General features: G+C 48.5%; 3 protein-coding genes and 1 long non-coding RNA gene across 6 annotated transcripts in view; 3 read left to right on the forward strand and 1 right to left on the reverse strand.

Moving 5' to 3' along the window:
* The window catches only part of HOXA5 (homeobox A5), a 26495-nt gene extending 6149 nt beyond the window's left edge, over nt 1-20346 (forward strand). Inside the window, exon 4 of the transcript XR_009600497.1 lies at nt 14884-20346. The gene's annotated coding sequence lies outside the window, so the exon portion shown is untranslated. The remainder of the gene's footprint in view (nt 1-14883) is intronic.
* HOXA3 (homeobox A3) overlaps nt 1-24348 on the forward strand; it is a 44779-nt gene that overhangs the window by 14998 nt on the left and 5433 nt on the right. For 2 of the 3 annotated variants that reach the window (XM_042248646.1, XM_060415035.1), the window contains exon 3: nt 14884-14966. The gene's annotated coding sequence lies outside the window, so the exon portion shown is untranslated. Of the gene's footprint in view, nt 1-14883; nt 18974-24348 lie in introns of all 3 variants that reach the window. The other variant, XM_027968658.2, reaches the window with a different exon arrangement.
* Nucleotides 6629-9068, forward strand: HOXA4 (homeobox A4). The gene is made up of 2 exons (XM_027968661.2): nt 6629-7429; nt 7967-9068. The coding sequence occupies exons 1-2, from the start codon at nt 6817-6819 to the stop codon at nt 8311-8313; spliced, it is 960 nt and encodes a 319-aa protein (XP_027824462.1). The 5' UTR covers nt 6629-6816; the 3' UTR covers nt 8314-9068.
* On the reverse strand, nt 14639-22949 carry LOC114114527 (uncharacterized). The gene is made up of 2 exons (XR_003589176.3): nt 22865-22949; nt 14639-15623 (listed from the first exon to the last, which is right to left on the reverse strand). It is a non-coding gene; the product is annotated as an uncharacterized LOC114114527 (long non-coding RNA).

Raw genomic sequence — 24348 nt, forward strand, 5'->3', positions numbered from 1 at the left:
CCTAGGAAAAAAAAATCTCTGCCACACTGAGGGTTTTATGAAGACATCTAGCCTCAGCCGATGGCTGCAGTGTCTGTCTGTGATCCTAGCCTTGTAAAAGGAGAAGGCATCGGAAATGTGCCGGGGCCCATTTGTTTCTACAGGCTGAAGAGACAATATTTCCTGAACTATAAATATAATAGGAAGCTTCTGGTCACACTTACTTAGGGGTTTGTTAGGGTTTCCATGGTCTAATTTCACAACATTATGCCAAGATTCCTTCCCCCCCCCCGCCCCGCCCAGCTCTTTCCCCCTGCTTCATTGTTGGCATTCTGAGAGAACAACACAGAAATTTTTACTAGAAATGGAGTCATGTTCAGTTGTTGAGATGTGAAGAGTATTATATCCAAACAATTAATGAAGGGAGAGCAAATTACATCCTGAAAGATAGGCTATTAAAGAGGAAAACAATTCTTTCAGCTTAAAAGATGCCCTTCAAAGCCTCTCTCCCACCTTCACTCTGGTGTCTGAGGTTTGCCCACCATGGAGAGTGCAGAACGTTGTGGGCGCCATGCCTTTGGCTTCTAAGGCAGAACGTTTTTCTAGACAATGACAAAACTATACACGGGGCTTCCAGACTGGGCTGAGGGGGTCTGCCTAGGCTCCCACCCACATAGGAGAGGGGAGCCACAGTCCCAGCCATTCTAAACCCCAGGACTGGAAGGTCTGCCTAGGTCTGTTTTATTTGGTGTTTTTCCTGCAAAGAAAGCTGCCTTTCCCCCACTAGTTCCCCTCCCCACAAACCGGTCTTTTCAGTAATAATATTTGTTATGAAGGTTATTGGGTAATTATTGCGATTTTGTGAAGCAGCCCTTGCTGGAGGTGAAGTCTGTCATCGCCTAACAAATGACGCCCGTGCAGTTCACTGCCGGGTTAAGTAAATGCAGAGAAGATAAATCTGCACACCCTAGGAATCGCCAGCAGAGCACGCTTTAGTACAAGTTCACAGTCAACTCTCCTGCCTGGGCCAGCTCTCCCAACAATTAGGGCTGCGTCTTTATTTTTAAATAAAGGAAAAGTCTCCAGCTTCCATTGCCTGTTTTCTCCCCATCTTCTTTTTTCTTTCACTTTTTGCGAGGGTCCCCTTGAAAAAGTCTTCTGCTCCAAATTTTCCTAGTAAATGTAATGATGAGTGATTTTAAAATAATCTCATTCCTATTTAAGTGATGACAAAAGGAGGCAGGAGGCTGATTCAACAGGAAATACAGTTAAAAACACACAAAAATATCCAATTTGCCCTCTTATTCCAAAAGGCAGTGGCAGAAGCAGGGCATCCCTGGGCTCCTCCAGTTGTGGAGGGTGCTTCCCCTTGAAAGAAGAAGCATAGATTTGTGTATCTTTGTGGTTGTAACTGCAGGTCAAAAAGTTGAGGGTCAAAAGTTTACGTTGTGCAGCACTCTTAGTCATCTGCCCAGACAGAGTTTGATGTCAATGTTAGAGCTGCGATCTTGACTATCAGCACAAAAGATAAAATGGCTCGGAGTGACGCGTGTATCACGGTATGGACTCCAGGTGAACCCTAGTGGCTGAATGACCTCAATTACGAAGGAAAGGATAGAAAATTCCTCTTTTTAAGAGTAATACATGCTGTATTTCATCTTGAATTATCACTCCCATTCTAAGGGAACAGCAGCAGGTAAATAGGCATAGATTATTGAAACACCAACACTTAGATGCTGGAGAATCTAGGAATCTGTGGGTTTGTCTCAAAATAAAAAAGCTGAAAACTCAGTGGACCTTTAAAAAATTATGTAGGAAGTTGCCAATGTTCCATCATACCTTCAAAGGGAAAAGAATGGAGAAGGAAACTTCCTCTCTTTGAAAACTGTGATGTTGATGGGCTAATTTTTTTTTCCCTTGTTGGTACCTATAATGATCCCTAAAAAGTGTGTGAAAACAAGGGCAAACACAGGCACTGCTTGCAAAATGTATCCTTTGCCATTTTCAAGCACAGAAGGCTTTTTTTCTGAAACTTCCACTCACTAAATGCTAAGAGCTGGGAAGGGGAGAAAGGAAGTGGAAACCCTCTACCTCCCCACCAATGAGAAAATGCTTATTGGTACCAGGAAAATATTCCTGTTGTCAAACGTTTTCTTTAGTTTTCTTTATGCTTATTGTTAACCCTACATTGAACGGAAGAGAAATGCTACAATTTATGGGTGAATAAACTGTAAATAATATGCCATTTGGAAGGTGAAATCCACAAATGCCAGATTACTTCATGAGACCACTGTGACAGACTCCTGTTCTCCAGAAAATACTCCTTAAAAATACATTTGGAATAAAAGTTAAGGAGAGGGGAAGCAAGCTAAGGAGGGAGGGCAGGAGAATAGGAAAGAAAGGGAATAGTGTGTGAGGGAAGCCAACTGGAACCATGCCTTGTGTGTGCGTTGCAGCTGGAAAGCTAAACAATATTTTATTTTTCATGCACCTATATTAACCTTAAGTGCTGGTGCCATTAGCATCTATTTTCTGGGGGACATGGTTTCCTTTTCTATGTATTGATCTTCAAGTAATCTATGAAGGGAAACAGAGAAAGATGAAATTTTTTCCCCTAGGTTTTTCTTTTAACTTTGGAGATAAGCTAATTCAACTACTCAGAATATAGATCTTTGCAGGGACATTTAAGATCATCCCACTATAATCTGCTTGATTGGATTTGCTGGTGCCAGGTACCTTCAGTGGTATAAAGCAAATATTTCCCAAACACTGCCTTCCTGGAAGTAGTCAGATTGTTTCCACTGTGCAATGTGTAAAGTTTTCACTCTGGCCAAGAGCTTGAAGCCAAATGGGGTTATGCCAGATGAGAACAGAGGAAAGGGAACAACTGTGGTGACTGCTGTTACAGCAGTAAGCACCTCACCACATCTGGGCCAGTGAGATGAAGAAAGCAGAAATCCCCTGTATTCCTCACAAAGACAATTATGTGTCTCTTCTAGAAAATCTTGTTATTGGTTAAAAACGTGCCACACCTTAGGAACATGTCAGCTTCAAAAAACTACAGACACCTCTTAGCTAGTTTTTCAAGTCAAAGAAAAGGTACCTGCAGAAGTTATCACTTTTATTTTTTTTTTAGAAGTTATCACTTTTAGAGTGCTTACTTTTTTTAATTTGGAGGATTTTAATCTTTAGGCCTCTGACACAACCCTGGTTAAAATTTATATCTAATCCAAATATGAGTTGCATATGCCTTATGCCTGGGTTGTGTTCATTAGTATAAACTACTGTTAAGGAAATTACCCCCAAAACAATTGATTATCAAATGGCTGATAAAGTATTGCTTCTCTAAAATCCTATCGAGTATAGGTGGGGGGGAAGCCCTCAAATGCCACCATCAGGCATTCTGAAATTCAGTCTTTCTCCTGAGCGCTCCAGAGACGTGCTTCAGATAGCGAACAGTCAGTCTGAGGAACTCTAGCTCTAGAGAACAAAGGACAAATACAGTCAATACATTCCATAACGTTTACATTTCCTTTGCTTCCCCCTCACCCCCACCCCCGCCTTGATTTTCCCTGAGAAGGAGTAACCTGGGCAAAGCACCCTGCTCTCTAAAAGGCACTGTATAGACCTTTTAGAAGCGCAAAGTCCAAGGCCGAGGTGAACTTCAGGTCAGCGCGTCTAACAAATATGAAAATGTCGGCTGGTGAAGGGCGCGCCTTGTGATTTAACAAAGACTGTCAATGTGTAAGATTAATAAGAAACAAAATGCACACGGTGTCACTGTTCGGTCACTTTGAAACTTGGGACAGGGTTGCATTCAAGAGGGAAGGCTGTTCCAAATATATTCAAAATAATTCAAATCAAATTCAAACTAAGCTGCAAAACACTGCCTCCCTCTCACCCTCCCTCTCCCTCGGACTCCCTTTGCTTTCCTTCTCTATTTGGGACTTGAGCACATGATGAAAAGTTATTTCACTTAATGGGATTTTAAGAAAGCTTTCATTAGGAATATATGTTATCCCTGTACATGGAAATGAGGAAATATGCTTACCAGTTTCCCAAGAAAAGGATAACGCTTTCACCGTGCTTGGGACTGGAGCCAGTTGGTGTTCGAAGATTTGTATGCTCCCACTCTGCTTGATTTCAGGGCATCCCATCTTCTTTTGGGCAAGATTCTGCCGGTAAACTTCAGTTTATTTATTAATTGAGTTAGTTTCTTCCTGGCTTTATGTTGGTGTCTTGAATCTTGTGTGAAGGCAAGAGATTTTTTTGTTTGTTTGTTTTTTCAAAAGATTATTTCATTCAGTGGAATGATGCTATGGCTTGCAAAGAGAGATTGTGGAAGGATCAAAAAAGGTACTGAGATTGTTTATTACAGCCATAAATCTTGCAGTAAAATGTCAAAATGTCGGTGTGCGAGATAACACTTGGTGGTCCTGGCTCCGTTTGTGTTTATGATAGGAACCACAAAGACAAGTTACAGGCCTTGGGGGGATTCTGTGTAAGCCCATCTTCCTAAAGGAATAGAGCCACACAAAACACAGGCGCAGTTAACTCGTTTAGGTTAACCATATACAAAACAGTGCCTGAGCCTCCTTAATACTTTTAAATAGAAACTGGGTAGAAGGTTCTGAGGCTAAACAACATGAATTTTGTGTTTTAGTGTCTGTAAATAATATTGAACAGACATGGTTAAACCCTAGTCTGATGACACAAGGAGGGAGGCAACATTTCCTTGTCAGGTTTTTCCTTCCCTGAAGCTCAGTGAGCAGTTTTGCTAATTACTTTATGTATGTATATATTATTCGTTATATAGTATACATGTGTATATATTATTTTTCCTTTCGGTACAGAGATATTGGTTTAGGCAGTTCTATCACAGGCTAGATATTTCCCTTGAGTCTAAAGAGGATGTCTAAAGATTACACTCAGTGTTGACTTCTGTCTGTGGCTTAGGTTTCATTTGTAAAAATTTTTAGGACACCCCATGTCTATGGACAACTCTCTTCAAATGTAGAAAACGTCTTTGTACCACTTCAGGATGACTGCAGCTAGAAAGCTAACATGATCCCTTTTTTAACCTCTTTTCCTAAATTAGTTTAAAGATTAGTCCCATATAATAGGCTTTATGTGGCCAGGCATTAAAGACTATCCATCAAATGGATATATTCCAGCATTTAGTAACTCATATGAGTAACCCATATAAATGAAGATAGAATTGACATTCCTTTTGAAGTGTCTCCAGGCTTAGGCTATAACTTTCCTTGTCTGCGTTCTAGACTGTTGTGAGAAGGCTGTTTATATTGCTCTTTGAAAAATCAACTAAGGTGCACCAGCTGAAAAATACTTGCTTTGCATGCCAGTATGAAAGTATTTTTAGAATGGTGACTATGGTACTTTGCACTGCTTTAATCTAGGCTTAAAAGAGGATCTAGGTGTGTCTATTACTCAGAAAAGGAAAGGGAAAGTACATACTTCGAGTAAGGCATCAGTATTTACTTCAAAGATCAACATTAGGTGGAATTAATAAGTAATTTATTTGTTAATAATGGCATAATTAGTTTACCCATCAAATTTCAATTACCAAATGGCAGGCGACAGCCCTCTCTCTCCACTTTCCAGAGCTACTGACATCGTTAATATGCTAATTTTCAGCAATTCAGAAATTATAGATTATCTTTAAATATAACTTTAAAGTCAGATACAGCCTGGAAAAGCAACACCCGAAGACAAAATTCTTAGCGGGAAAAGACCCGTCGGCACAATGCCTATGATATCCTTAGCTTGTTTTTGCTTGGAGATTGTTCTGAAGTAGGAAATTGTTGGTCTCAATGGTGGATTTTGTGAAGGCATCGTCGCTTCTATCCCCACCCTTGGGCCACTTTCTCACAATCGCACCTACTACATTCGAGCATATTTAATTCTGAATCGACACTTCCATCAAATGAGACGCTATTAGGAAATTCTTGTTTTTCTTAGGGAAATAACCAAATCAATTCTGCTTCTAAAAGGAAAAAAAAAAAACCTGCTCATCCGGTTGTATTGGAGTAGTCTTGTTTCAAATCTAGGGGCCGATTTCCCTCAGCTGCTTACCCACCCACCCTTTTTGGCTCCTGCCTGACTTCTCAAACAAGGTACAACGGTCGCAGATGAGGTGAGCACGATGTAGGGAAGGAATAAGTTGGTGAGAAAACCGGTCTGTTGGCTCCATTCGTTTTATTCCGGGGCCAGGATGAAAAACGGAATACCACCCCCCTCGCCTCGGTCCCCACGCCATTCCCTCCCCTAGGCGGCCTCGAACTCTGGAGGACTCCAAGCCTGGGGCCCGAGGTCAGCGCTGGGCCGCGGTCGCATGGCTGCCCCGAGGCCTAGACCAGGGCAGGCGTAGGGCTCGGTCCCGGCATGCGAGAGAACCAGAAGCCTGTGGGCCCCGAATTGCCAGCGGGACTCAAAGTTGGGGGGTTGGAGGACCAAAGCGCCAGCTCCCTCCCTTCGGCTGAAGTGGGACAGCAGCATCCATCACCCGCCCGCGCGCTTCCTGATCCGGGTCCGCGCGCGCGGCGCGCACATTGGCGGGGGCGGGTCACGTGGAAGTACGGGGCGGGATGCGCGCCGGCCGGGACAGAGGGCGCGCGCGCGCGCGGGGGGGAGGAGCGGCGCGAACTTCGGTGGCGTCGGCGGCGGAGGGAGGGGGAGGGGTGGGTGCTTGACAGCGGGGGAGGGGAAGGGAGAGGAGGAAGGGGGGGATGGGAAACGAGGCAGGAGGGGGAGGGGCCTCGGCGAGCCCAGAAAAACGACAACGCGAGAAAAATTAGTATTTTTGCACTTCACAAATTAATGACCATGAGCTCGTTTTTGATAAACTCCAACTACATCGAGCCCAAGTTCCCTCCCTTCGAGGAGTACGCGCAGCACAGCGGCCCGGGCGGCGGAGACGGCGGCCCGGGCGGGGGCCCCGGCTATCAGCAGCCCCCAGCGCCCGCGGCCCAGCACCTGCCGCCGCCGCCGCAGCAGCCCCAGCTCTCCCACGCGGGCGGCAGTCGCGAGCCGCCGGCCTCCTACTACGCGCCGCGGGCCGCCCGCGAGTCCTCCTATCCCGCGGCCGCGCTCTACCCCGCGCATGGGGCGGCCGACACTGCCTACCCCTATGGCTACCGCGGTGGCGCCAGCCCCGGGCAGCCGCCGCAGCCCGAGCAGCCCCCGGCGCACGCCAAGGCTCCTGCGCACGGCCTGCACGCGAGCCACGTCCTGCCGCCGCCTCCCCCGCAGCAGCGTGCGGCGGCCCCCGCGCCCCCGCGGCGCTGCGAGGCGGCTCCCGCCACCCCGGGCGTCCCGTCAGGGGGTAGCGCCCCCGCGTGCCCGCTGCTCCTGGCCGACAAGAGCCCGCCGGGCCTGAAGGGCAAGGAGCCCGTGGTGTACCCCTGGATGAAGAAGATCCATGTCAGCGCCGGTACGTGGCGCCGCTAGGGAGGCGCGGAAGGGTGGGCTGGGGCCGAGCCGGGTTCCAGGGTCGGGGCGGGGGTCAGGGGAAGAGGGCCTCGGGAGGGGAGCACCCAACTGGCCCAAGCTACAGTGGGATGTGGGTGTGTGAGGGCCAGCCAGCCGCCTGATTCCAGTGTGAGAACCCTTTTGTACCCGGGGTCCCTTTATCTGGAGATTTACGAGACGACAAACTGTTAGGGCAGTAATTATAGCCCCCATAAATTTAATTGCCCTGGCAGAGGCTTCAGGCCATGTGTCTTTGAAGCTTTTCTTCAGCCCCAATGCCCAGCACTATTTTTTATGGCTCTCGGGTGTTTCCCGTTGTCAATAGCCTGTGAAACATTTTCTTTGCCGTTTTATGTATCTTGCGTGAACTTGGTGTCAGGTTATTATATAATGATGATGTCCAATTGCTCTTCCCCACCCCACCTTCTCTTTCTTCTTCCTTTCCCTCTCCTCCACTCCCTCCTCCTTGGCTTTCTCCTTCGGGGTTATGGGCTTTCAGTCAACCCCAGTTATAATGGAGGGGAGCCCAAGCGCTCCCGAACCGCCTACACCCGGCAGCAGGTCTTGGAGCTGGAGAAAGAGTTCCACTTTAACCGCTACCTGACCCGGCGTCGCCGCATCGAGATCGCCCACACGCTCTGCTTGTCTGAGCGCCAGGTCAAGATCTGGTTTCAGAACCGAAGGATGAAGTGGAAGAAAGATCATAAACTGCCCAACACTAAGATGCGATCCTCCAACTCCGGCTCGGCTTCAGCAGGCCCGCCAGGAAAACCACAAACTCAGAGCCCGCATCTGCATCCTCACCCCCACCAGGGCGCCTCCGCACTCACTCCTCCCTCTATGTAATCTTCCAGAGCTCTAGACCAGTTCTGTTCCTCACCTGATTTTCTCCTCTCTTCTGCCCCTTTTCCCATCCACCCGTTCCATCTGGACTACACCAGTCCCATCTGGACTACAACAGACCCCCAAACAAAACTCAACTTGAAGAAAAGGATAATAAAAAGAAAGATGTTTTGCGGGTAAGAAAGTGTGTGAACTGCTTGCCACTGAAGAGAAGACAATGACCAGGATGCTGGCTGGTGGAACAACCTGCTGGCCTGGACAAGGCTGCCAGGTTTGGGTACCTGAGAAGGACCGCTTGGCATCAGATACTTTTGAGATGGCTGAAGCCAGTCACACAACTCATGTTGACTGGGAACATGTACATTTGTTGCAAGCAGAAGAAAACAGACCCTTTTCCTACTTCCTTACCTTCCCCTCCCTCGTTAAGGCAGCTCATAAAAGCTTGTACTGAACTGAATAAATGAGTAGCCACTATGGACCTCACAAGATTATTTAATTTTCAAAAATGTATAGACCTTGATGGTAGATGTGACACGTTAGTTTCCCTTTCGTTTATTTAAAATATTGCTATGGGGATATTGTCTTATTCTGAGGCACAATCTTGGAAGGGAGAGTGCATTTAGTACCATGTGCAGCTGTACAAATTGTGGTGTGGCTCTGTAGAAAGCCATGTGCTAAGAATAAACTCTGTTTAAGAAACAAATTTCTAAGACATATTTGTGTGTTTCCTACTTTTAATTAAAGAAAAGTTCTCTGAATTGAAATGGTTGACCTTTCGTGTAAAAATCTTGTAGATGGTTTGGGTTGCATTCACTCGGACTGACTGCTCACATAATTTGTTCAACTTGAGGTGAACTCTTGTCAAGTTTGACCCACTGTGGGAAAAGTTCCAAAGAGCAGGAAAGCTCTTGAGCTCTGAGAGGGCTCCTCTTCTTCCCAAACTTGGCCAGGCTTTCAAGCTTCAAGTCTCTGTAAGGCATAGAAACGTGTCCTTCTCTGCAATGAAAGGTGAAACCGTGCAGTGCTGTGGGCCCACGAGTTTCTGCAGCTGTTCTACATGCTGAACTCTGAGCACACTTGGAAAGAAGTGGTCCCTTTGGTATTTATTGCACCTTCACACTTAATCTGCCTGTTTCCTTGGAGATAAAAAATAGTTTGTGCAAAGAGTTGAGATTGTTTTTTGTTGCTTGGCTGTTTTTAAGGTTCTCTTCACTAACTGCAACTTGGTATTTTTGTTTGTTCATTTCTTCTTTTTTTTCCAAGCAAGACCTTTAAAAATAAACTGAATTTTGCTGGTACACCCTCCAAAGTTTCTTCGGAGGAAAGAATAATGACACCTTAAGCATAATGACACCTTAAGCAAGGTAGATCTGGGAGTATTAAGTGTTGGAAGAAAGCCAAACTCTGAACTAGGGACATTTTCCTTAAATATCACCAGATCGCACTGTGCAACCTAGAGATCTAGATTCAAAAGGCTGAAATCAAACCCCACTTCTCAGTCTTCATAGCCCTAGTATCTGCTTACTGATTTACAAATTAGTAAAGAGGATTTAACTTCATTGTCACTGAAGGGAGTACTCTCCAACAAGATTGAGAAAACCAACAGCCCCTAGTCCCAGAATATTAGAACTATCACCTGACCTTGAATGAGTATGGTTTTTAGTTCATGTAATAATTTTAGCAGTGATGGGAAAGGGGTCTCACCCACCTCTGCAGTATCAAAGGAGTTTTAACCACATTTCCCCATCAGAGGCTAACTACCCGTAGCCAGTGGTCAGTGCTGTTAGACCTTCCTCCTCAACTGGTCTGTGTGCCACAGGCAAGGGTGATCCGATTTCTACCTGGGAACAAACCAGGTCTTAGAGGAAAGTGGACACCAGTCTCTGAGGGGCCTCCTCCTCCCCAAGAAAATTCAGGAGCAAACAAATAAATTCCTTCCCAAGTCAGGCCAAACCTGGCATAAAGTGCATTTTATAAGGTGTGAACAGTGAACCGGTGCCAGGGAGCTCTGGAAGCCCTGCAACTGCCGCTAAAACTTATTAACCCTCCCCCTACTACATGCACTTGTAAAACGAAATTAAATCATGCTGAAAATAGCAATTTTCCCAGGAATCATTAATCACCTCATACAATAAATACTTCTTTGTAATTCAACAGCAATTCTGAAAGGCATTCTCTGGGAAAAGTCTGTGGAGAAGCAGGGATCTTCTTGCAAATAATGTGGTCTCGGGCAAAGACTCAGCATCTTGGCTGTCTGCTCAAAAAATGCATAGACTCTTGGTGGAAATTGTGTGTCGAGCCGCAAAACCTCAATTGGCAGATTATCATCATTTAAGGTAAATTCTTCTATTTCTCCTTGGTAGGAAAGGAGGGATACGGGGGCATTCATTAACTTCATATGGAGGCACTTGTTTGGGGGTGGAAGGAGATTTTCTTAATCTATCCAAGAAAAGAGAGAGGATCAAGATTGTTTTTCTAATATTCCCTGACGGAATGTCAGTTTTTGCCCAAGCTGTCTTGATTATTAAGGTATTGGTAAGGTTTACAAAGCCAAAATTACCCACAATGATCCAAGTGATTATGTCATTTCTTCAAGTGATTTACCTGCTTCAGGTTTGGTCTTTAAGGGAGCTTGTTATAACAGCTTAGAAAATCTCACTTTGTGTTTCCAAATCCTGCATTGTCTGCCCCTTGCTAGGGCAACCATAAGAGTTCACCCAGAGGACAAATTTTCTATCTCATTAATTGTTTTTTTTTTTTTTTAACTTGAGCTCTATGGGCCCCACAAACCCTTGACCTTTAAAGACAGTATTTTGTGTAAGCTCTGTAAGTCTCCTACCAAAATGACCCTTAAACATGTTCCCTTCTTTTTCTCTTTCCCCCTTCTTCCCTCTAACACACACTCATCAGTTTTAGTCACAGAGCCACACTGTGCATGACTCCTAAGATAAAAGTTTTGTCAACATCTGAAATCAACCTAAATCGGATTGGAGACACTTTAATGGTCACAGTTTGAATTAAGTACTTAACACTATCCCTCCTGAAGAAAAATGGCACTTTGCAGGCTCTCTTTCCTAGTTTTGCTGAAATCTACGATATACCCGGTGTTTTATTACAGCAGGAATTCAACTGTGACAGGCATAGTAGAGTACTTAATACCCAGGATGGAGCTCCTGGGAAGATTACCTAGATATATGGTGAGTGGGCCCTCCTGACAGCATCTCTGACTTTATATTCAGCTGTCCCAGGATGCCCACACTCCCCCCACCTCTCAGCCTCCTCCCCTTGGAGTGGGTATCACTCTCTTTCCCTCTATCCCTTTCCATACCTGGAGCTTCCAAACTGTGCTGCTTTTCTCACCACTGCCTGTCCTACTACCCTTTCAACATAGAAACAGATAAACGGTTCTTTGAAAAGGAAAGAAAGAAAACCCCAAAGAAACCTGGGACTTCCGGTGTGGATGAGTTAGTTCTGTGGGGCAATAGGCTGTTCTTTGTACTTCCTTAGTCTCTGCATCCCTAGCTGCGGTCCGGTCGGGTATGGAAGAACTCAGTCTCACCTTTCCCAACAGCTGCTCCTGTTGCCCCTTCTCTGTACTATACATCAGCCTGAGAATAATTCTGCTTCCTCTTTCAAAGAGTATGGGCTGGGAAGGAGAGGAAGAGAGTGTGTTCTGACTCCTTGACAGTAGCAGGGAGGCTGCAAGGGCTGCTGTGAAGCGTTTTAGCCTGAAACTTCAGTCTTGGAACTCTGGCATCTCTTCTTCTCGAGGCCCCAAACTCCAGGAGTAACCACTCTCCCCTATCCCCACTTTCAGGCCAGCTCTACTCTTTCTGTTGATTGATTTCTGGGGCTAAAAGAGATTCCTTGATTGAAAGAATGTCCAAGGTGAAAGAGAGATGGATGCCATTTTGGTTCAGTCTTTTCAGTTTACCAATAAGGAAACTGAGGCAGCTGAATGCTTCCCTTTCAAGTTCTTTATATTAATCAGTATGTGTAGCTTGAATAGAGTCTTTGGTCTTGGATGGGGTGAGTGTACAGACATCTTTTCTCTGCAGAAGCCTCTTCTTCCTGGAATGGACATGTGCATCTGGGCTTCACTTGAAACTGAGGCGGGGGTGGGGGGGGGGGTGGCGCCTCAGGTGTCCAGGGGCCAGGGAACAAGGGTGGCTTCTTTCCCCACCAAAGCAGCTGGGGAAATTATGTAACCAAACTGCTGTAGCCAGTGTGCTAAGACAGTTGGGTTGACCTCTGGACTCAGGAGGGAACGGATGTCAGGGCATATCTCACTGTCCACAATTCTCCTAGTCCTGAATGACTGTTTCTAATATGCTAGCCCTGAGATTTCTGTAGGTGATTGCTGCCTCAGAGCCCGTCAAGGGCGTCTGGGTTCTGGAGGCCTGGGAACTAAAAATGCCAAACAAGGACCCTGGTTGCAGCAGATAAAGGTGTAGTGCCTGTTCCGGGGAGATATTGAAATTGTAATCTTTGTGGTCACGTGACTCATTAAATAATTAATGTGGATCGTCAGGAATGGATTGGAGTCGTCAGGCCCTCACTAGGAATGAATCTCAGAAGTGAGTCCCCCAACTTCCTATTTGATTTTTTAGAAAACACACACCCTCAGATTTATATCCCAAAGCTTTTTAACTGCTTCAGAAGGGGTGGAGAGAGCCCGTCAGCGGGCAGGACCCGGAATTGGCCGACCCACGCTGGGTCGTGGGCTCTTTCCGTAGGGTTTCTGCGAGTCTGGGGAGCGCGGCGCGACCGGGGAAACGTGAGTTTGGGTTCCGGATTTCTGCGGTCACATCTTGGCTTTCGTGATGAAGTGGGACTGATGGTCAGACAGTTGGTAATGCTCTGATTCACACTGGGGAAGGCTGCAGAGATACCACAGGATGTGCGCGCGGCTTTGTTCAATTTTCCCGGTGTTCATAAATCACCCGCGCCCGGCGAGCGAGGGAGCACGCGAGCGCCAAAAAACGCCGGAGAGAGAGGCCTCAGCGGCAGCGGCAGCGGCAGCCATTGCAGGGGAGAGACCTGGGCAGCGTCTCTTTGTGACTCATTAGTCTGAACGATTTATGGTGGAACGGCAGCCATGAATATTTGACTTGGGGATAAGGAAACAGCAACAGTAATAATAACCATAATAATTACAATGCTCCTAAGAGTCAAGGGGTGGGTGGGTGGGTGGCGGTGGATGGCGGCATAGTGGATCTTTCTGGGACTATGTTGAGTGGCAACTGCAGGGTAGCTAAGCCCCACCTTGCTTAGGGTCAGGCCACTGTCCCCAAGGCCAGGGGGCACTCCCTTTGGGGACACAGAGGACAAGTTTGAATAGAGGAAAGGGGCCCAGCATAAATTCGGAGTTCCAAGTGCTTGATGGACACTGGGGGCTGCAGGTCGACGTGGTGGCAGAGAGCAGTTAGGGGCTGGTGTGCATCCACTTGTTCAGTGTGTTAGGGGTCCATGAAGCCTGAGGGTCAGGGGACTTGTCGGCTATTTGGTAGCTCCTTTTGACACTCTTAGCAGGATTGCATGGATGCAGGACAGCCACTGGGGCTGATTTGGGCAGGCTGGAGTGCAAGGAGGCTGCCATGACCTGGGTGAAGGGATAGTGGGACAGGAACAGGGCTGTGGAAGCAACTGGACCTCAGAGTCCCAGCCCAGCAGAGAACTTCCCTAAGCCAGGGACCGAGAGCCCAAGAGGATTCTTTGCCCCTTCTCAGTGTCTTCCCCCTATCCCCCAAAAGCTGGCTGACCATTTGCCAGTTAGAGAGCAAGAGAGGGCTGCAAATATCTGGAGGGAGGCGGCAGCAGCAGAATTAGGGCCTGGAGGGACTGGCCGCTGCTGTGCAAAGGGAGGCTGGATAGGGTCCCCACATGGGGTATTGTCTAATACCTGCGTCCTCCCCAACTTCCCCCACTTCCAGCAACCATAGCTAGCCTACTCAGAGGGACTGGGTGTTGTGGTGATCCCGCCAGCCTACTGGGACCAAGAGAGAGGACGCCCCAGGGCTTGAATGAACCAGAAGACAAAACCTTCCAACACTGCCCCTGGCCCATGGACTGAGCTGGAGTCTGATTTCGCGCCAAACAAAAATGAACACTATTAGTGAGGTTTCAGGAGAGCCCGTGATTGAATGCTCCCGGGCAAGGCTTCCCTTTGTTAGCAGAAGAAAATAAAGCGTGCATTCACACTCCCAAGTTGAGGTGCGAGAGCAGCTCTTGCAGCAGAGGGAGGGCACCAACAGAAAGCCTCTTCCACTTTGCCGTCTTCCTCCGCCTGCCCCCCACCCCCCGTCATAAAAAGACAGAAAAAAAAAAGTGTGGGTGCGGAGATGGAGTATGTATTTATTTTACAAAAATAAATCACCACCTTCAGGCCATTTGTAGACCGGAACCTTTCGAGCAATGAGTACGCCACATGGACAAGTGTCCTGGCGACTCTTCCGTGTCCGCGTCACCCCGGGGACCACCCGGGCACCCGCACCGCCGGCGCCGCCAACTCTGCTCCTCCAACTCCCTTCTTCCGCGGCCGCCGTTCACCCTCTGCTGTTTGTTTGTCCGCAGAGCCGCCGGATGCCGGAAACGGGGAGTCCCTGAGCGCCCGGAGCTGGACATACTCTCGGCTTCAGCCTTGGCCATCTTTCGAGGTAAGCGCTGCGTCCCAACTCTTAACCGCGCCGGCCCTCGCACCGCCGGCCCTCGCACCGGTGAAGGAGTTTACTTTCCCTGGCAGCTGCCACCCCTTGCAGCTGGTCAGTATTGAAAGAGGTGCTGGTCAATATATAACTTCGAAAGAGTTCCCTCAGCTGCACGCCCCGCCAGCGAGGGCTTAGGCGACAAAGCTCTGCCCCAGACCGGCTTCGTGCAGAAGGGGCGGTTGAAGAAACCAAAGATGTGTGTTCGTGGGGGGCGGGGGCGGGGGCGGGTGGGGGCTCAGAAGGGTGTGTGTTCCTTCGGGCATGCCTCAGAGGAACCAAACCGCCCCACGGAACAGCAGGGCCAAAGCCAGTAGAGGCCACGGGCGCGGCGGTAGTGGGCCGCTCTCCTTGTAGACTGTTCGCAGCGCTTGCGGAGCCTGGGAGTTCAGCCGTTGTGGTCAGCCTCAGCTCTGCGCGCAGAAAACGTGCCTCGACGCCTTGCAGTTTCTCCTATCGTCTTGCCTTTCCTTGGCAAGAGGGAAGTTGCTGTATTTCAAATCTGTAGACCATCGTTGGCAGCTGGGCTTCTCGGTTTCTTTACCCGGACTGATCCACTGATCTTCCTGTGGGAAAAGCATGGGTTTTCTGTCTCGTCGTTTTCTTTTCCTATTTAGACCAAGAGAAAACTCTTTAAAATTCTTTCCAAGTTCTGGCTTAATTTGTTCTCTTAGTTTGGGATGCAGGGAGGTAATTACTGTGGTTTATTACCTTGTAAAAGATCCATAAATTTCGTGCCTATTTGGGGGAGGGGCCCCTGGAATAGCTTTCAAAAGCGTGGGATGAAGGAATGGATTTGCTTTGTTCTTTCAGGAATTATTTATTTTTAAGTTTTCTGAGATTTTTAAAAAATCTTCTATTCCCTAGGCCTCAGTCTTCCCTAAAATGTGCTCCTACAATACATATCAGGTTATGAATTAATTGAAACACTATTCAGTGATGCTCTAGGGCTGATAAGGTGTTCTGGATACAATTATTACTTTATCAGATAGGAAGTAAACAGAGTAATAGTAAAGCTGGTACTTTCTCAGCTACTATATGTTTATTTATCCCAAGTATAGATAGAGCATTTCAGGAATTTGTAACTCAGATGTACTTAGAATTTGCATTTCAGAACATAACAGAACCACCGTGTGTGTAAATAGTTGCAGGGGTCTGTGGCCATGTGTATAAAATGATAATATACATCCAAGAGAACTTGGAGCCCATTTGTATCATAATTGCACCCACAGGAAATATCTAATGTTAAATAACGATCTATAACCTGCCCACCCCCCCCACAGTGGGCTAAGGGCCATTCCTGACACTGAATAGAAAAAACCACTACAGTTAAGTAAAGGGAGAAAAATGTTAAGTGTATTTTTGACGGAGAAATCAGATTACAGTGTTTGAATACAGATATAGCTAATCTGCCAACAGCCTTGCAAATATTGACTAAAGCTCTGTATCCTTGGTCACTTGCTCCTTCTAAGACAACTTTGTGCTATTTTGGCTCCATTGCATGGATCTAGGGCTTGTGTCCGAGCCCTGGCCAGGTTGAGTGGAGGAGTCAGTAAAGGGGGAATTGGCAGCTGGGTTTCCCAACCTGGGCCTACATACTTGAACATCTCTATTCTTGTTCTCTAGAACAAAACGGAACCATAAAAGGCCCATAGCCTTGCTTCAGGAAAGTGGGTTTCAGAGTGATGAAGGAGGACTCTCAGCTGCTGGTTCCCTGGGGGCTTGCCCAGACCAAGATCTCTCTTAAGGAAGCCATTTTCACTTCAAAAGTTAAACTTCCTTTGACTTGTTCAGATTTTTCCCTTCATATCCCACCCAATCACCCCATCCCACTCCAAGTCATTAATGTTAATTGTTAAACAGCAGTTGAAGCATTAACTGGGCTGTTAATAGAGGTATAGAGGCTCCTAGCTGAAGCTGAGATGCTGCTGGGCCTTGCTGGCGTTAAGGCATTTCTCTGAAGCAGGACCAAAGACTTCTATCATTGATTTATTGCCTTGAGAGTTTCTGTTTGTTCCAGACTGCTCTGAGAGTTCTAAAGGGGACCTCTTCTCATTTTTGAGTTGAAGCCTCTGCAGAAACTTTAGTTGGCAAGGGAGGGAGTTTGCCAGGCTATCTGGAGAGCTCAGGGTGAAATTATACGGATGGATGGGGTAAGGGAGGCAGAGGACAGTGTATTAGTTGTCTGAGTCCTTGGGAAACCAGAGAGTGCTTTTGAAAAGAGCTTTTGGGCCTGTCCCCTACCCCCCAAACCTGAGAGAAGCTGGTTTTCACTTTGGGTTCTCACTTTGTAGCCTGTGACTTAGGTCAGAGCTGGGAAGGTTCACATAGGGGTTCTCTCCCAGCTATCCCATAGACAGAACCTTATCCAGCTTAGGCCAGGACTTACTTCCAAGGAATTAGGTCTCCTCTTCTTTTATTGCCCTTCTCATGTGGACACCCCCATAGCCAGGCCTCTGCTGAGGGCCTTATTTTCTCACCAGGCCCCTTCTGTCCCTCTGCAGGGGAGAAGGGGAGGGAAGGAACCATGCACAGCTTTCTGCAGCTGCTACAAGTGAGCCCTCATGCTTAGAGAGTCATAGCCAGCTGAAGACCTACTTTCAAGGAACAAAAGAATATGACATGAGGATCTTAACCACCTCAGAGCATTCCCCAAGTTTGGAAACAAAGACCTGAAAAGAAGGAGTTTTTAGATGGCTTCTGAGAACATGAAGTGTTAAAGTCAGTGGATAGAGCCCCCAGGCAGAAGGCAGGAATTAGAGTGGGATGAGGAGGGGGAATGCCAGGCTCCTCGTGAGTAGTTGGTCCCGTTCAGTTTCTGATGGTGGACAGAGTTGTCTTAGAGGAGAGTGGACACACTTGTCTGCAGAAAGGGTCTTAGATTGTCTTGTAAGTTAATTCAAGGGATGCCAGCAAACATTGGTGGGGTTTTTTTTCCCCTGTCTTGCAGAGACAATTAGATCATTTCCCCTTACATTTTTCATCATTAGAAGCCTATAATTTCATGTATCACTCAGCTATGCACTAAGGAAATGTGTAAGTGCAGATTTGGCCTGGACACTTGGTCACTCCAGATTTTGCAAACCCTGACCCACCATTCTAGAGCCAAGCAACTCTCTTGTAGGGGGCTCCTATCAAACACAACCAGCTGGACTTGGAGGAGGTGCTTCGGCCTTTTGTCAGGTAATTATGGGCCTTTTGGGTTTCTCCAGTGGCTGTGGTGTATGGTGTGGGTGTTAGCAAACTCCATACAATGGCAGGTCATTAGGGAGTCCACTGAAGAGGCCAGTTAGTACTGGGTTTTCTTCTGGAAACAGGGCCAGCACCTTTTGCCTTTTGACATACTGGCCAGTTGGCCAGGGGAGACTGGAGTGCTTGGGTGTTATGGGTTCAGCTTGTGTGTGAGTGGGAGGCTGTAAGGAAAGTTCTGCGGACTATGAGAATGGGGACAGAATTGCTGTTCCCTTGTGTTGACTCGTGTGTAGAAATGAAAGTGGAGCTAAGTGGCCTTGTGTGACTGTGTCGGGATGGGGGGAGATGCCCCCAGTAGGAGATGCCCCCCTACTGTCCTGGATAAAACTTCCCCATTGCTGGTCAAGGTCCCCCAATTCACCTCCCTGAAAGCTAAATGTTCTGATTGGAAACGTAGTTCCTTCAGTGATTCCCTATTTCAAATAAAAGGATTTAAGTTGACGTATGACCACGTGAGCACATAATACAGCGCATTATTGTGGCATTTGGAGCGGAGACCCAGATGGGCTTTGCCTGTGATTACGTTTTCTAGATTCTCTACAGAGCGAGAGCTTTCCCCCACCCCCACGCACCCACCTCCTCCTTCTTCCCCTTCTCCGGAGAGCGCTCTCCTAGCGGGTTGCAGTTTTCAGCGCTCATGGAGCGGTTCTGGGCGAGCTAGCCGATGGGACTCCAGGCCACACCGGGAGAATGGAATTTATTTTAAGGTATTTCTGTTGATTGTTCATATCTGGAGTGAGTTATGGCTGTGAGAGAGATAAAGGTCAGGCGAGGAGACCCTGGTTCATGGACAGGACCCTCAGCGCCTCTCTTCCTTTGTTTCTCCCTTAGAATCGAAAGCATTTGAAAGATCCCCAGCAGCGCCACAGAGTGAATTTAATTCCCTGGCAAGTGTTGGGGGGTGTAAAGGAAAGAGCATTTGAGGGCTACTAGGTGGGCCTGGTGGCCTCCAACACTCGAGTGGCTTTGTCCACTGCAGTGGGAATTGAGTCCCAGAAGCTGAGCCCCTGGCGGACGCGAGTCTTGGAGTACTGCCGGCTCGAGCCAAGGTGGCCCGAGCGCAGCTCACAGCTTGCTGGGTGGAACTGCCTGGAGAGGGTGGGGGCTGAGTGAAGGAGAAGGGGAATTGCTCCCTGTTTAGTCGTGTTTGCTGGCTAGGGTGGAGGGTGAAAGCTGACCTGGATAGCCAGAGCAGCTGGGAGAGAGAAATCAATGAATGTCCAGATGCGCTGCCATTTTATTGATGATGCTTCGGGCCACTTTGTTCAGTGCTAGGTGGTTGCACGCGCTTTCCCACTTGCCAGACTGAAGAAGCCAGACGCTGAGGACTAGCCATTGTTTGCCTGAGTACCCTCTGCCTGAACAGGGGTGGAGAAGGACAGCTCAAATCTAGGAGAGGCTTGGGCTGGGGGCAAGCATGTTGAATGCCCAGAAGCTCTGTTTTTCTGATATTCAGGAGACAGAGAAAGAAGGGAGCTGGAGCTAGCTGAGCTTGGTAAGACACAAGGCTAGGGCGCCCCCTGTTTCACCCCCAGCCAGCTAGGAGAGTTGGAGAACTGGCCGGTGTGCCCTGGGCTGGAGGGAAGTCTGAAAGCAAAGTCTACGGAAAGCAGAGGCAGACATCTTCGGAGTCCCAGGAGCGGTGCTGTAGTCAGAATGGGGGCAGATGAGAATTAAATAGTGTGCTTCCAAATTACTGGGAAAGCCCGAGCTAGTTGGGTTTTAGGGACCCCAAAGAAAGGATGGAAACTCCCTAAAAAGGTGAGGGAAATTTCACTTTCCTCTGCTCTTGAAGTTCTTGGAGCAGAGAAAAGGGATGCCTGCAAAGGAGCTGGGAATCAGATCTGTGTCCTGACTTAAAAACAAACAAACAAAAAACCCAAAACTTTCCACACTGGGAGAAAAAAAAAGAAATCAAATCAGATTTCCCCTACTTGAGTGAGATTTACTTCCCCAGACAGAAGGGCTGCTTCAGCCCTCCCCACTACTGGCCGAGGCACTAACCGTGTTTAACTGAGGCCGTTTCAAGTGCTCTAAAACACTCCTTGGAAATAAAATGTAAGCTTTAATTGCTGTTCAATTACTTGTCAGCATTTCATATGATTTATGACCCAGTTCTGGCGCATTTTTGACCCAGTTAAAGACTCATAAATAATATAGTTTCACTAGAAAGAATGAGAGAAGGAATAGAGGTTTGTTAAACGCATCTTTTTATTGTCGCTTCAGTGCCAGCAAGTGGAATAAATATCTAAGGATGGACTACCGAGCTGGTTCTGTATAAAAGTGTACACAGACAGAAGCCAATAGAGGTGTTTATAGAGAACTGGTTGGTTTTTCCCGCATGGAAAGAGCCAAAGCCACTCCATCATAGCTAAACTATAGCCATTAAAAAAATAAAGGCTAGTCTCCCCCTTTACTCTCAAAATGCCAACCTCACCCCGAGAAGCAAGCTTATTTCCTCATTGATTTTATTCCCCAGTCTGGGATTTCTGTGCCTCTTCTAGCCAACAGTTATTCCCCACCTTCCTTCCTGGCTGCACAGCCACCCACAGGCTCTCACAGATAAGTTCATAAAGATACTCCTGTAAAGGACAGAAAGGCACCAGGGCACTTCTGATGTTCCAGACACTCTTCTAGTGCTGAAAATATGTTTTCTTCTAGTCTTCATGGGTGAGAGATGGGGGCAGGGAACAGGGCTTAAGAGTACTGGGGGAGCCAAGGGGTCCTCTCCCCAGAGAGAACCTCAGTGGTTTTGGCGGAGCCCAGTGAATGGCTGCGGGATTTACTTAGGGTGCTTGGGCAGGGGCGGAAATCGACAGGCGACATTTTCCTTTTAAAAAAGCAGTAACAAAAATCCTTCAGCTATTATACATTATTATTTTTAATCAGTTCGCCCGTCTGGCTTCAAAGGTCAGTCCTTTGGATTTTAGCAGAGAGGTCTGGGCCCCAGCAATCTGCGTGCCAGGTCACCAGACCCTAGTCCTGAGGTCCGAGCCCCACTGCTACCCGCTGCCCAGAGGAGGTCCTGGCCCAAGCTCCCGCCCTGTCTTTCCCTGGGCTCCCTGCTCGGCGGCTCCCGGCCCCTCTGGGCGCCGGCGGAAAGGTATGCGTCCCGGGTGCCCCAGCCCTCACCTCGGCGCCCCGGGCCGTCCCCTCCCTTGGCAGGTTCTCACGGAGAGCGGGCCTCCCGGCAGCTGGCTTAGCTGAGAAGGCAGTGAGTCCGCGTCAGCAGTTTGGAGGAGAAAGTGCGGGTTGATTATTGACCCACGCCTTCTTTCTTCAAATGCTACATCCGACCCAGCCGGTTTGAAGAGAAAATGCCGCCGAGCGGATTTCTGCGGCAGGCTCTTGCCTCCTACGCTGCCTCGCTCCCCCTTTCAAGTCGCGCTGCAGCAGTATGCCATAAGGAGCAAGTGTTTGCTGTTTTGTGCTCTGTTTACAGCTTTGGGGCGCCGAGTCATAAATCTTGCCTAGCCATAAATGACAAAAACCATTGGTATGCATGAGGCCACCCTGGCCCGGAGTGCTTTTTGATTTCTCCCTTTTCCCTTGGCTTTGTTTTTGCTCTAAGGTGACACTTTGGCTCCCTGACAGTTTAAACATACTACTTATATTTTTAACACCTTCCTTTGAGAAGGACCGGCCGTTGACACCTTGGAATTGCACGAATGCTCCATTTCTCTCTTTTGCCACACACATCCTGACAGAGTTCACTTCCGTATCTGGGAAGTTGAGGGAGGCATTAGGAGGGAGAAAGACTATCCTCCTTAAAGTTTTGGCAATATTGCTGGGCATGTTGGGCCTTTCCTCTGCTCAGCGTCCCTATCTGCCACTAATTAGGGCAGAAAATATAGACGCGGTTTCCTACTGGGGTCGGAGCTATCTGTCGTAGCCCGAGAGTGAGCCGCGTGTTTGTACCGTGAAATGGGTACAGAAGGGTTGGACACCTAGAATTCTAACACCTTTGTGTGTACCTGAGCCCAGAGCAGCCCGTTTTACTGCCTGGACAAACCTATCTCCCTCAGGCTACCTCCCTCCCGGCCGCCAGGATTTCAAGGATTTCCACCTGAAAAAATATAACCAAAGAGAGCCCAGTTGGCTCGGGGGGAGGACTCTCAAGAAAGGAGGCCCTGTCCCAGCCCCTAGAGACTGGCTTTGAGGTTCTCAGCTTGGGGGTGGCAGGTGAGGTAAACTGCCCAAAGTCTGGGGAACTCTCTTCTCCTGGTTCTCTTCCCTTTGCCCCGCAACTGGAAATGTTCAGAGCATGGGGTAAGGTAGTTTCTCAAACGGATTTCTAAGAAATAGAGCCCAGCAAGAGAGCCCCTTTGTGAGAGCCGTTTGTCCCTATTAGCATAATTTTCCTGGACTTTAGTGACGCTTAGGAGCGGGGAGAGGGAGGGCGTTGGGGGCTGGGGGGAGACTGCCCTCCCCCCGCCGCTGCCGAGCTCCCCCTCTTGCTCGCCTCCGTCCCATCCCCCACGCCGGCGGCGTCCCCCCCACCCCGGCCGCCTCGGCCTCCCTTCCCGCCTGCCCCCAGCACCCCCACCACACCCCCCGACCAGACGCTGCTCCGCGTGTAATATTCATAAGAAACATACCCAAGTCGGTGCCACTAGCCCAGGCAGAGCCCCGCGCCGCGCTAGCGCTTATCTCCGGGCCGCGGCTGCTGCCCTCGGGAAGGGCAGGGGGCGGGGGTGTGGGGGAGGGGAGGGTGGGTGGGGTGGGTGGGAGGGGGGGTCCGAGCCGCCCCAGTCCGCCCTGGGCTAGCCGTGCCGGAGCAGCAAGGCGGCCACGCTCTGCACCGCGACGTCCGGGCCTCGGGGTCTCCCTCCCGCCCGCCGTCTCGGCCGATGCTGAAGGTCGGTGCCCATCCCGCGCCGAGGGGACCCGGCCGGGCCGCCGAGCCGGGCCGGGGGCCGGAGCCCGAGCCTGCGCCCGAGCCCGAGCTCGTCAGAAGTTAAGGTAAGCAGGGCTCCAACCGGCGGCTCTCAGCGCTGAATGGTGGAGTTTACGTCTCGGTGATTTATGGCTGCAGACTTAAATCTCGGTTCAAGAAGAGTTCACAAGCCGGAGCTTCCTTCCCGGCAGTGACTGATACCCTTACACTTCGAGTTCAGGCCGCTTTCCCATCCCCACCCCCACCTCGTCCCTCTCCCAAGCCCAGCCTCAACTTTTCGGGGTTAGGAAGGAGAGGAAGGGCTGGGCGAGGGGACGCGGGGTTTCTTACCCGCCTTTCCCGCTTGAACTCGGGGTGAGGGCAGGCCGAGGAAGGGGCGGGAGTGGAAAAAGAGAGCGGTGTCTGAAGGAAGGAGGTTGAATTTGGGCAGATCTTCCAGAGAGACAATAGGGCTTGCTTCCTGCAGTCAGTTTAGCCTCCTCAACTCTCAGTTCTTGTACCTGAGGGTTATTCTCCAGAAACGGAGCTTTTCAGAGGAATCTCCTCCCATCTCCAACCTTTGCTTGGGGGTGCCAAGCAAAGTTTCCTGGCTGGCAAATTTCCAACTTCTTTACCAGGTTGCAAACTTTGGGGGCTGGATTGGGGTAGAGAGGAGGTTTGTGGGTTGTGTGGGCCCCAAGGTGGGCCTCAAACAATAGGAAGGGCTTTAGTGGGTGAGTTCACATTTTGAGATTGTGGAGTTTGTTGTTTGCTCTTAGAGGTTTAAAGGTATTTTAAATTATTTTACAAGGCAATGCATAACTTGACGAAAAGACTTAAGCCGCAGGCGGGTGTAGCCTCTGATAATGGATTAGCAAGTCACTTGAAATATTGCATGTTCAAGATCAGCTTAATTTTGTTTTATCTAATATCTTGCTGTTCAAGTGTCTGGAGTAATTTTCTTAACCTGACGTTTTATTTTCAAAGATACAAGCCCAGTATCTTAAAAATTTATAATGGCAGACATTAACACTGCCAAATGTAATTGGAACTATTTTCAGTGAAAGAACAGGAAACAGGGACATTCAGTTGCTATTCTGTTTTAAATTTTATTTTATCCTTTATTTACTTTTGATCGTGGGATCTGTAGCTTCCTATCTATTTCCAAAAGAGAAACCGTACAGGCTTAAGATCACATACAATAAC

This window comes from Ovis aries, chromosome 4 (assembly GCF_016772045.2).
Source record: "Ovis aries strain OAR_USU_Benz2616 breed Rambouillet chromosome 4, ARS-UI_Ramb_v3.0, whole genome shotgun sequence".
NCBI lineage: Eukaryota > Metazoa > Chordata > Mammalia > Artiodactyla > Bovidae > Ovis > Ovis aries.

Coding starts and splice junctions, on each gene's coding strand:
- HOXA4 (XM_027968661.2), top strand. CDS start 6,817: ATGACCATGAGCTCGTTTTTGATAAACTCCAACTACATCGAGCCCAAG. Junction 7,430..7,966: donor GAAGATCCATGTCAGCGCCG/GTACGTGGCGCC, acceptor ATGGGCTTTCAG/TCAACCCCAGTTATAATGGA.